The sequence below is a fragment of the Cibotium barometz genome, chromosome 4 (assembly GCF_041138505.1).
Source record: "Cibotium barometz isolate CiBa-2024 chromosome 4, ASM4113850v1, whole genome shotgun sequence".
In the NCBI taxonomy this organism is placed as follows: domain Eukaryota; kingdom Viridiplantae; phylum Streptophyta; class Polypodiopsida; order Cyatheales; family Cibotiaceae; genus Cibotium; species Cibotium barometz.
The window spans coordinates 38,425,199-38,438,185 of NC_141049.1; the positions used below are offsets into that span (position 1 = coordinate 38,425,199).

The 12,987-nt window shown below is 40.7% G+C and overlaps 1 protein-coding gene across 1 annotated transcript; it reads right to left on the bottom strand.

Annotated features, from left to right (window-relative positions):
• Window positions 1–9,582: 9,582 nt before the first annotated feature.
• On the bottom strand, window positions 9,583–12,471 carry LOC147639230 (putative pentatricopeptide repeat-containing protein At3g01580). Its single transcript, XM_086788609.1, has one exon. The coding sequence runs from the start codon at window positions 12,166–12,168 to the stop codon at window positions 9,817–9,819; it is 2,352 nt and encodes a 783-aa protein (XP_086644735.1). The 5' UTR covers window positions 12,169–12,471; the 3' UTR covers window positions 9,583–9,816.
• Window positions 12,472–12,987: the final 516 nt, after the last annotated feature.

Genomic DNA, 12,987 nt, shown 5'->3' on the forward strand with positions numbered 1-12,987 from the left:
ATCACCTCTAGCCATTCCAGGTACATTTCTCGATGGGGGGGACCATGGTGGTACGACCTATTGCTTGGAGCTCAATATCAAATGGACACTTTTGTGCGTCGTCTCCCTTGCCTCTATGGACACCAAAATGAGCAAATACACTACCATGCCTCTAACAAGCTATTGATCTTGACTCCCCCTCATGAAAAGGGATGCCAAGTAAACATTAAAGAATTCATCAAATAGAATTGAAGAAAGTAGTTGAGTTGGTGAAGTCCTTGTTTAGAGAAGTGTATATACACAAGCATACCATCTTCCCACTGGCCATGCATGTCACCTGCATATTGCACTATGGCTAAGATGACATTGGAACATATAACACAACCTTACATGCACTTAATGTCAAATAGGTAAAGTCTACAGACTTAGTGTGCATAGTTGCTTAAGACTAGTAATAGAGGCCAGACTATTTTTAAGTTTGGCTGACCTAGTGTGAAAACTAGTCACTTATATATATAAGTCATTTTTGACAATAAGCAAGGGAGAATCATTCCCTTGCAATAGTTTACTTGTGATCTCTCCTTCTTCCCTCTTCTTGCTTTCTTGCTTTAGCTTACTTGTGATCTCTCCTTCTTCCCTCTTCTTTCTTGCTTTAGCTTACTTGTGAGCTCCCCTTCTTCCCTATTCTTGCTTACTTGTATGCTTTTGATGTATGCTAGATAGGTTTAACTATAGGCAATCTTCTTGCAGATAGCTTCCTCTTCTTCCCCCACCTATGTGAGAGAGAACCGTTGAAGGACCATTTCTTCTTGCCTTCATTTAGGCATTGAGAGCTCTCCCTTCACCCCTTTAGCAAGGAGCATCCTAATGTGACAATGGAGTGTGAGGACATGACAGACGAGCTAGCACACCCACATGGGAAGTTACATTTACAGCTCAAAGAAGGAAAGATCTAATGGCACATGCTTCGAGCAAGGCTAAGATAAGCTCTTAAATTGAATAGATAGATAAATTGATGAACCTCATGGTGCAACCTAAGCACCGTGAGGTTAAGATAAGCTCTTAACTTGAACAAATAGATAAATTGATGAACCTCATGGTGCAACCTAAGCACCCTCAAGAACATAAAATATGTGTGCTTACAAGGTATATATTTCAAGCCATTCTTACAAGGCATATATTTCTAGCCAAGAAATAAGGGATGCAACAGCATACCCTTGGTTTCAATCCTAAGGTAGTCCACCCTTAGCCATGAAACTAGGTTCATGCCGATTTCATTTCTATGAGCCCCTATTCAAAGAACTACAAAATATGTGCATCAAATTTTGAGAGACAAAGAGAGAGTTGCTAGATTTAAAGAATTTTGAGAAATTAATTAAAGCATTGTCAAATAGATACATATGTTGTGAAATAATCCTCTATATTAATTTTCATAATTTAGTTTTTGGACTTTTGACCACGATAATGGCTTCAAAATGGTGTTTTCATTCAATTTAAGTGTATATTTAAGCTAATTTGGAGTCTCGACCATTGGAAATAGGTTTGCAAGAATGCACGCACATACACACACAATGGAGAAGCTCAATGGTGCACACAATGAGATGATAGATAGATAATGAATGTGTGTTGTACAAAAGATAATAAGTATACCCCAAGATGGGTATATACTAGCACGAAAAAAAAACTCCTAAAGAGGGAAAAAGTGCCCCGGTTGTTCCTAGCGTGTTCACACACATCACTACCAAATATGGCTACAAATCCCCTCTAAGAGTGATGCTGTGAACAAGGGGTGAGCTGGCACTAAAAGTACAGAGATGTGCCATGCTCTTTGGACTGTGATAGGGAGCCCAGACTAGTCCCCAAAAGGAAGTAAGTTTAAAGCTTTGCAAAAACTTTCAAACTTCTCTCATGGGATAGCCTTCGTGAACAAATCTGCCAAGTTGTCCTATGCTGGCACATAAGCCAAGATGATTTCCCCTGCTGCTTGTTGCAGAGCATCTCCCCCTAACATAATGATAGTGCACCTCAATGTGATTTGTGCAAGCATGAAAAACTGGATTCCTCGCAACTTTCATAGCTCTCTAACTATTAGTAAAGATGATGGTGGCTAAGGATTCGCCAATACCCAAATCAACCAATAAGATTCCTGAGCCAAACACACTCAACTATAGCTGTAAATGTTACCTTGTACTTAGCTTCACAGCTAGAAGTGGCCACAGTGGGTTGCTTCTTGTTGAGCCATGATATACAAGAATCGCCAAGGTGAAAGCAAAAACCACTTGTAGACACTCATGTGTCATAACATCTAGCCCAGTCTGAGTCTGTAAATGTATGCAGCTATGATTTACCCCCCTTGGGATAAAATAATCCAAAGTGCTTGGTTCCCTTTAGGTAACAGAACACTTGTTTGACAGACTGCCAATGCTTTGTGCCTGGTCTATGCATAAATCTGCTCAATATTAAGACCACATATATTGAATGTTAATCCTGGTGTTACACAAAAAGATAAGCCATCCAACAGTTGCTTGATACAAGTCAACATCAAAAGGGTCACCTGCATCTTCAAGACTTAGTTGTAAACCTGGCTCCATATGTGTAGCCATAGGTTTACAATCTTCAAGATTGAACCTTTTCAACAATGCATCTATGTGTTTCCTCTACAGCATAACAATGCAATCATTACGCTACCAAAACTCAATGCCCAAATAATAGTGCAATGGTCCAAGATGTGTAGCCACAGGTTTGCAGTCTTCAAGATTGAACATCTTTAACAATGGTCCAAGATGTGTAGCCACAGGTTTGCAGTCTTCAAGATTGAACCTCTTTAACAATGCATCTGTGGTTCCTCTATAGCATAATAATGCCATCCTCGTTACGCTGCCAAAACTCAATGCCCAAATAACAGTGCAATGGTCCAAGATCTGACACCTCAAAAGACTCCTCTAAATTAGCTATAAAAGCTAAAATATGATCATCATTAGGACCTATGAGCAGCATGTTCTCAACGTATAACACAATGACCAATAAAAAATTCTTAGTCTGCTTAATATAGAGGGTACTGTTAGTTGGGATGTTGAAAAAACCCTATGCAACCAAGTATGCATGTATCTTTTTGTCCCATGCTCTGGGAGCCTCCTTAAGACCATATAAAGATTTCTTCAATCTGCATACTTTTGAATACTTTTTATTCTTGACTTTTCTAAACAAAACCATGAGACTGAGATACATAGACCTCCTCATGCAAATATCCATTCAAGAAAGCAGTTTTTATATCCAACTGGCATATATTCTAACCTTTATATGTTGCAAATGCAATGATAGTCCGCATGGTAGTCATACGACATGTGGGTGCAAAGGTTTCACTAAAGTCAATGCCTTTGTCTTGTGCATAACCCTTTGCATCGATCAAAACTGCCATCCACTTTATGTTTAAGCTTGTAAACCCATTTTGTACCAATGGCCTTGCCAAGAGGCAAGTCTATCGAATCCTATGTATCATTTTTTAGTATCGAATCATTCTCAGATTGCACAGCACTCATCCAATTTTTAAATTCATTTGCTTTATCCAAGGAGACAGGTTCCTCTTCATCACATAAACTAGCAATAAGAGCATAACCTGCGTCAACATGAGATGCATGATGAGAACATGCACATGTTCTACTAGGTAAAGGAGTGGCCAATTTGTTGTCATGTAGTGTTTGCACCAACTATTTTGGCATACATTTTGACTCCTCAATTTTTCTTCTTTCCTCATCAACTACATCATCCACATTTGCCTCATCAATAGGTTGATCTGTGGGGTAAAAAACATGCTGATTTGTATCCTGTGTAGACTGATTTTCAACATTCCTTAGATTACCCAAATTCTCTATATCAATGTGTCTTACATTGAACAATGGAAAGAGAGTGTCGAATATGTCCCCTACGAACATACATTTTGTTGTTTGTTACATGAAAGCAAGGCCTGAATTACATCTTCCACAATACAACATCTCTACTCACAAAAATCCACATGGTGGTAGGATGACAGAGACAATAACCCTTACTTTTTGAGCCATATCCCACAAAAATACATTTAATAGCCTTATCATCAAGCTTGCTCTGCGAAGTTGCTCCAGCATAGTACATAAGCAAGACAACAAAAAATGTATAAGTGAGTCACAACAAAGGGCTTCTGCCATTCCAAGCTTCAAAAGACGTACTTGTATGTAAAGCCTTTGTAGGACACCTATTCAAAACATATGTTGCACACATGACTGCTTCTAGCTAGAAACCATGAGGTAACTCCTAACTTTTGACCATACAACATGCCATCTCCATGAGAAACCTATTTTTACGTTCAGCTACACCGTTTTGTTGAGGTGTATAGGGCACAATACATTGGTACTTTATCCCATGATCAGCCATGTATACATAAAATTCCTTAGAGATATACTCCCCCAATTGCTAAGTATGTAAGGTACCAAACTTACATGCAGAAGCATTTTAAACCATAGCAGAAAAGTGCCTAAAGCACATTAAAAGCTTCGATTTTTGTTTCAATGTATATACCTAGGTATGTATAGAATAATTATCAATAAATGTGACAAAATAGAGATAGCCCCCAATAGATAGTGTTCTCATAGGACCACATACATCATTGTGTATAAACTGTAATTTTTTGATAGCTCTAACTAATCCATCTTTGAAAAATGATGCCCACTGCATTTGATTTTAGCTTGTAACTACCATGAGGAAAGGATTTACCTTTGCCTCTTTGTTGACTGGCAGCAAAAGCCTGATCTTTTGTATGCATAATAGATTTGTTTTTCCTGGATTTCTCTTCTTTTTGCAAGAGCACAGAAACCAACTCCTCAAATTTTAAGGCATTTGGATTGCCTTTCATCATGAGTCTGATGGTAAAAGAAAAACCTTGATACAAGTCCGACAACGCATTCAAGATAGTAGGCACTAGTGAACTGTCAGGATATATTTCATCAGCACTGGCCAACTACTTCTTAAAATCCTTCGTTTTTGTAAGAAAACTGTCCATGGATTCTCTCTCATCCATATACTCTAACTCTAATTTCTTGTGTATATAGGCAACATGTGCTTCATTATGCACCTGAAACAATGACGCAAATGCATCCCAAGCATGTTTAACAATCCTGCATGATTGAATGTGAGGAACAATACTCCTCTTAACTGACAAAGCAAGCAATGCATGTGCTTACGCATCTCTTTCATCCCACTTTGTTTGTTCCTATATAGAAGTATGCTATGCTATGGTAAAGTACCATGTGAAATTGAGTCTGTGTCTGTAGATGTGCCTTCTACATCATGTTCATCATAGGAATTAAAACATTTCTGAATACCAACCATAATATGCCATAGCTCTTTGGCTACCAATACATGCCGCATCATATAAGACCATAATGGGTAGTTGGTCCCATCAAGCTTATCCTTAGCGAATAACATCCGAAATACGATACTGATAATACCCAAGCAAGTAATCACATAACCTGCAAAGTGTTGTGCTCCTTTGATGCAACCAAGGTGGTTGCTAAAATAAGGTTTCTGACCTATAAGGTTTATGAAAGAAATGCAGAGTAAAGTGAGTAAAAATTTTACTCGTAAGATGTGACGATCGATGTCGCTAAAGTGTAGCTTGTAGACTAGATCCGACGTCTAGTGAGTGTTTATTGATGATTTCTTGTGTATATGCACCTGTCTCTAGTAGATCTAATAAAACTACACCAGAATCCAATGCAAAACAGTGCAAATGTGGTCCCCGAAGTTATCTACAAAAAATCAAAAACCATGTGAAAAACTATCCCCAAAACGCACCTGAAACAAAAATCTGATCGCAAAACCGTAGTACAAAGTATTACAGACTTCATGATTCTTTTTCTTCTCCCAGAAGTCTCTTTGATCCAATTCAAGAAGACATTTGAATCAGGGTGAAGGGTAGGTAGTAGCAGCACAGGGACAAGGAGCGTATGCTCTGATGCCAAATGTTGAAAATAGGGTTGCAAGAATGCATACACACACACACACAATGGAGAAGGTCAAGAGAGCACACAATGAGATAATAGATAGATAATGAATGTGTGTTGTACAAAAGATGATAAGTATACCCCAAGATGGGTGTATACAAGGGAAAAAACCTCTTAAAGAGGAAAAAAGTACCCCGACTAGTTCTAGTTTGTTCACACACGTCACTACCAAATATGGCTACATGGATATGAAAGCTATGATAAATTGAGTTTTGGGCCTAAAAAGGACGAGTGCTCCCTCTTTTTTAGACCAAGTAGCCTTCAACTTTGGGTCTTCACTTGGTCTATAAAAGAGGGAAGGATTGGAGGCAATGGTAGTAGGGGTAGGGGTAGGGAGTGTGGGTGTGGATGTGGATGGGTGATGGTCAATATGCCCAAAATTTAACTTATCATAACTTCCACGGTCTAACTCCAAATTGCACCAAATTTATACTTAAATAATATTGAAACAATATTTTGAATACATCTTCATGGTTATAAGTCTCAAATTCAATCATGAAAAATAATTACATGAATAAGTAGATTGAAGAGGGCTCTTTCTATTATCGCCAAAGAGAAGTTTTTGTCTAAATAATTCCACTATTCAGAGAAGTATTACAACTACTTCAAAGAAGAGGCTACAAAGCTTTAACTAGCCTTATGAATATCTTAACTTATGCAAGACCTTGCCTCATGGAGGGAGTATCCATGCAATCTGATTATGTTCTTCCCAAGTGTAATCTTTCTTTTAGCTAATCAAATTTTTTATGACATGCTTGAAGACAAATTTACTTTTATCACCAACATGAAAGAAAATTTTCTCACTGCATGGAAAAGAATAATGGAAACCTACTAACAATCAAAGAAATAGAAGGATGCTGAACCAGCTCGGAAATATGGATGAAGAGCTTTGAGAGGTGTATAAAGGGTGTTGCAAAAGATGGGAGAAGAGCTTTAACGTGTGACTAGAGAACTTTGAGGGGGTGGTTCTACAAGAGCTCAAAGCGCTTCTAGGATTGATGGGAGTTGAGAAAGAGAGTAGCAAGCTCGTGGATAGCAGAGGAAGAGAAATAGAGGTGAAATGAAGAAGAGAAAGAGAGGATAGAGGTGTCTTATCATGAGAAGAACACCTAAGAAAAGGGAAAAAGATGAGAGAGAAGGAATGGAGAGCTTAATATGACTATTGTATAGTGTGGGCTAATTTTCCAACGAATCTCTCTCTACACAAAGATGAAGTTGTGGTTCCTCGATAGAATGTTTTTAGGGAGGTACTTGTGAAGTCAACTTTTGTGCTTTCTGCAAAGTTCCCACAGGCCGACGACACTATGGTGTGCACTCTACGTGCGCAACACCTGGTTGAGGCTTTGGGAGGCACTTGGGAGGGGAGAGGGAGGTTATAGGAGGAGGGAGGTTATGGGGAGAGCTCGAGAAGATGGGAAGGGTAGCTATGGGAGGATTAAGGGAGGTTATGGGAGGAGCTTGAGGAGAGGAAGAGAGGCTATGGGAGGTGTTAAAAGGACGGAGAATGAGTTATGTATATGCAAAAAATAGGGAAAACAAGAATGCAAAAGCGAAAAAATTTCGAATTTGAAAAGCTACATGTGTACTAGTGAGACTTTAAAAGTGACATCCTAGCTTTCAAAAGTGGCTTTCTAGCTTTCAAAAGTGACTTTCTAGATTTTAAAGACATCTTACAGGATCCAAATCTTTGACCATATTGTTTAAAGAGTTAAATTACCCAACCTTTTTTTCAATGTGTCAGCTTCCCATTACTTCATTTTGTAATCCTCTTTTTAATTATGTGCACTCTTAAAGGTCCCCTAAATATCTCAACCTTCCCCTAATGTGTCAGCTTCCCATTACTTCATTTTGTAATCCTCTTTTTAATTATGTGCACTCTTAAAGGTCCCCTAAATATCTCAACCTTCCCCTAATGTGTTTCAACCCTAATATTTGTTGACCTTTCTTATAATTATAATCGAGTGCACCTTTTCAAGATTTGTATCCATTACAAACCGATAGAATTCTCAAGGTGTGTTTACATGTTTATTGCCAAATTCATGTTATTCACATCATATTCAACATACATCTATAGATTCTGGTACTATCACCATCATCCTTCATGTCTAGTTTATTTTTGTATAGATGGGGTTAGTAACTCTAATTTACAAGATTTAAGGCTGAATGTTGAAGCTCACTATATATTCGTGTTGCTAGATTTTCTCATCATTCATACTGGGCACTTTATTGCTAGACCTAATATAATTATTTGACTTGGGAGATTGAAGATATGAGCTACAATTATAAAGAGTGGATATGTTTGAAGAAATGGATTACTCATATCTTTGACCAAATGTAAATTCATAATGTAAATGAATGATAATTTAGATTCATAATGTAAATACATGATAGCCTCCTTAAGAGTTTTTAGATAGGAAAATCAAAATGAGTTTCAATTATAAAGGGTTGATATGTATGAAAAAATGGATTACTTGTACCTTTGAATAAATATAAATACATGAAAACACTTGATAGCCTTCTTAAGAATTTCTAGAGGCAAATAGCTTACAACCTAAGGGATGCACTTGATAGCCTTCTCAAGAACTTTTAGATGAACAGTATATGACGTAACTCTGTTCTTTGAAAGTGTCTCTTGCACCGAAAAGGCACCCCTCTATTGTGTCACTACCCCTCTACATCTCTATGATCTATATAACCTTTTCAAAGCTCTGTTAGCACCCCTCACTCTCGCACTCATTTATGGTATTCTAGTGTACCTTTCCCTTCTTCTTTGTTGACACTTCTTTTCTATCTCCACCACAAAAGCTTACACAATGGCCTCTCCTACTAGTAGAAGTTCAAAATCCATCATTGGATCTATGTGCTTAAGCAATATTCAAGGTAATGAAGGACAATGATAGTTTATCTCATCCCCTTGTCTAATGCAAAAATAAGGAAATAGTTGTCCTTATTACAGGAGATCAACCTTATTTTGATTTGTAATAACTACCGGGGTAGATAGAATGTGCACATGATGATCTCCGGCTACCTCCGTCCGGCCAAAAAGTAACCTGGCCAGAGTTGGTCGGACGGAGGCCTTTGTCGCACATGCATGGACAAATCTGATCGGTGATCAAAAAAGTGCAGTTGTAAAATAGACAAATACTAAAATTACCTTTCATCACCACCAACTTCATGCAAGATACCTCCACTGCCATATAAGGACCTGCACTCAAACACATGACAATCTAGCATATGGGGGGAGTGAAACCCCGAAGTAGCACGTTCGCTACTCTACGACAAAGAGTCTTTTCACCCACCCACACCCAAGTCAGTAATTGTTCAAAGCAAGTCAAAAAAAAAAAAACTAGAAACAAGTAAATCACCTGCTCAACCTACGATCCTGTTGCATTCTCTCACGGAAGTCACAGAACAAGGCGGCTTGCATCCTTATGCCCATGATTCATTGAAGTAGCCTTGTCCTTTCTTCCAACTTTGGGAAAGTATTGGCATCCAAAGTTTTGTTCTTTTTTGCAAACATGCTGCTAAAGTGAACGGATTTTCTGATCTCAAAAGACTCAAAAATAGACTCCACAAACATTTCTCATCCTGGGATTGGCAAATTGTAAATTCTAAGTTCCTCATATTGAAGTAGCCCAAATGCTGTGGCCAGCTTCTCAAGAGTTTATACTAAAAGAATTCATGACATTTTTTGCAATGTCCAATAATTCCTTGCTCTCGACATGTTTGCTGTACAAAACAGCAGAGATGCTTACCTTGCTCATGCTTGTGATTTCCTCCCATACCTCTTACACACCTTCTATTAAGTTTCCACCTCTGCTACACAGTCTGGAAGCCCAGCATCGGCATAGATGTTGGACATCAGAACATAGGCAGTACCCTGCTTGGGCTGCATATGCACTGCCCGAGCAAATGCCTGCTTCGCCAGCTGTAAATTGCCATGAGTACTACATGCACCCAACAAGCACAACCAAATGGTCATATCAGCCTGCATTGGCATCCTTCCCAACATGCTTTCTATCCTCTTGAAATCCCCTGCACGCCCAAGGAGGTCTATCATAATGCTATAATGTGTTCGTTCTGAAGGTATGCCATTATCTATGATCATGGATTCAAAGTACTCAAGGCCTTTCACAACAAGGCCACTGTGACTGCAAGCTGAGAGAACTGAAGTGAATGTTACTTCATTGGGCTTGATACCCGCCAGTTTTAACGTCTCGAACATTTGCAGGATTGCTAGAGAATTTCCATCTCCAGCATGACCAGCAATGCAAGCATTCCATGTCACAAGATTAGGCTCTGCAAAGTCATCAAAGATTGCCTTTGCATCTACCATGCTGGCGCAACTTCCATACGTGTTAATAAGGGTGGCTGCCAGAGGGGAAATCGTGTCAAGCCCAGCAGAGATAATGTCAAAGTGAAGCTTTTCACATACCTCCAAAATTCCTACTTCACTGCAGGCTTGTAGAATGCAAATAAGTGTAACCTCATTTAAAGCCACACGCTTCTCTTGCATCTTTCTGTACAAACATAATGCTTTCTCTCCTTGTCCCTGCTCAATACATGCTGAGAGCATTGCATTCCACGAGACAACATCACGTTCCAACAACGCACTGAACACATCCTCTGCTTCCACCATGGTGCCACATTTGCCATACATACTAACAAGGGTGTTTGCAATGGGGGCATGTGTCGCATAGCCTTTGCTGCGAACATCTGTATGCAGCGCCTGGCCGATTTCTAGGCAGCCTGCATTGCTTGCTCTTCCATCCGATGAACTTTCTTCCTTCTCACCAAGGGTTCCACATGCCTGAAGGGCAATCACATATGTCATATGATCTGGGGATGCACCTTGCTTTTGCATGTGTGCGTACAGACACAATGCCTTCTCTCCTTGTTCATGTTCGACATATGCTGAAAGCATGGCGTTCCATGCAACTGTGTCAAGCTCTGCCAGTGTGCTGAATACAATCTCTGCTTCCACAAAGGTCCCACACTTGCCATACATACTCAAAATGGCAGTACCAACTAAGATATTTGAAACAAATTTATTCCTGCGTGCATCTGCATGCAATGCCCGTCCAATTTCATTCCATGCCTCTTTCATTGATCTCTTGCTTGCATCAAGAGCATCTTCCTCCTCTCCAAGGGAGCCACATGCCTGAAGGGCAATCACAAATGTCACCTGGTCAGGGCTCGTGCCTTCCTCTTGCATCTGCCTGTACAACTGTAAAGCCTTCTCCCCTTGCCCCTGTTCAACATATGCTGAGAGCATACCATTCCATGCCACAGTATCACGATGAGATAGTGCAACAAATACATCCTCTGCCTCCACGAGAGCGCCACATTTCCCATACATACTCACAATGGTGTTTCCAACAAAGGTATGCGATGCAAACCCTTTGCTTCGGGCATAGGCATGCAATCTCTTGCCCTGTCCAAGGTCAGGTATGCTGCCACAAGCTTTGAAGAGGCTAACAAAAGTAAAACTGTCGGGATCAATGCCATCCTTCTGCATGCATTGGTACGTTTCAAGGGCTTCCTGTCCACGGCCAGACTCTGCATAAGCAAAGATGATGGCAGTCCAGGAGAAGACAGTAAGGTGAGGTAATGTGGAAGATAGCTGGCGAGCATCGTCGACAGCACCGCACTTTGCCAGAGTCATGACCAAGTAGTCACCCAGGAAGCCAGTAAGGTGCGCCCTGTGTATGATAAGGTGCGCGTGCACTTGCTTGGCATGAGGGAGGGACTTGCTCTTGCTGCAAACCTTGAGGAGGGAGAGATAGGTGGTGGTCGAGGGGGGTTTGTGCATGCGAGAGAGAGCATGCAGGGCCCTGTCCAGTTGCCCTGTCTCGCACATAGTCCGAAGAAGAAGCTCAGCATCATTATCCCCATCCTCCCTGCAGGAATGAGGACAAGAGGCCTGCGCTTGCTCTTCACGTTGTGTGTGTTGCTGGTGAGGCTTCGCATCCAGCCAGGGGGGTTCTTGACAGAGGGGCTCTTTGGTGGAGGTCGGGCTTGTCCTATGCTTGGCGCTTGAGAAGAGAGCGTCCTGCCGATCCTCTTGTTGGCTGATTCTCCCTGGCTCTAGTACCGTTGATGCTGTTGAGAATAGTGATGGTGGGCGTCTAGGTCGAACACACAGAACTGCCATAAAATGGAAGACGCAAAATTCTTCAATTCCGATGCCAGGTTCACGTGTGGCAGCAGGTCGCGTCTGCTACTTGAGGCCATGGCCTTAGTGATGGTGGGCGTCTAGGTCGAACACACAGAACTGCCGTAAAATGGAAGACGCAAAATCCATCAATTCCGATGCCAGGTTCACATGTGGCAGCCGGTCACGTCTGCTGCTTGAGGCCATGGCCTTAGTGATGGTGGGCGTCTAGGTCGAACCCATAAAATGGAAGACGCAAAATCCTGCAATTCGTTCACATTCACGTCTGCTGCTTGAGGCCATGGCCTTAGGGCCGATTCACAAAGAACTGGTGGGCTGGGTTTAGGGAGCATTTTCCTCACACGAGCATGCTCCAGTGGCCATCACTTCTATCTCATTCATTTGCCAAGGCCTCTCTCTTTGGGGTGGGTGATACTAGTATGTCTGATGACATGGCTCTACAAAGAGATGTAAACAAGGATAGTCTTGCCCAACACCCCTTCAATAAGGCAGTGGAGGTGAAGTTTGATGCAAATATGGTAGCCGAGTGCATTAAGAAACACTTGGTTTTGAGAAATATGGGTGATCTAGTTTCCATACATTCATAGTGTGAGTCTTAGTGAAGGTTGCATATGTCTAAGGTTATTAGAGCCTAGGTTTACTAGAGTGAGCTCAGTGAAACTCTAGGTGGAACCCCCTTGATGCTAGGCACCATTGATGTACGAGATGTAAGAAAGGTGCAAAGGATTGTGGATCTAGGTATGAGGCCTATATTATGAGGTCACAACAAACATTATTTGTGTGTGACAGCCTAGCTTA

What these genes read in the sequence shown, in the direction of transcription:
- LOC147639230 (XM_086788609.1), bottom strand. Translation starts at nt 12,168, where the DNA reads ATGGCAGTTCTGTGTGTTCGACCTAGACGCCCACCATCACTATTCTCA.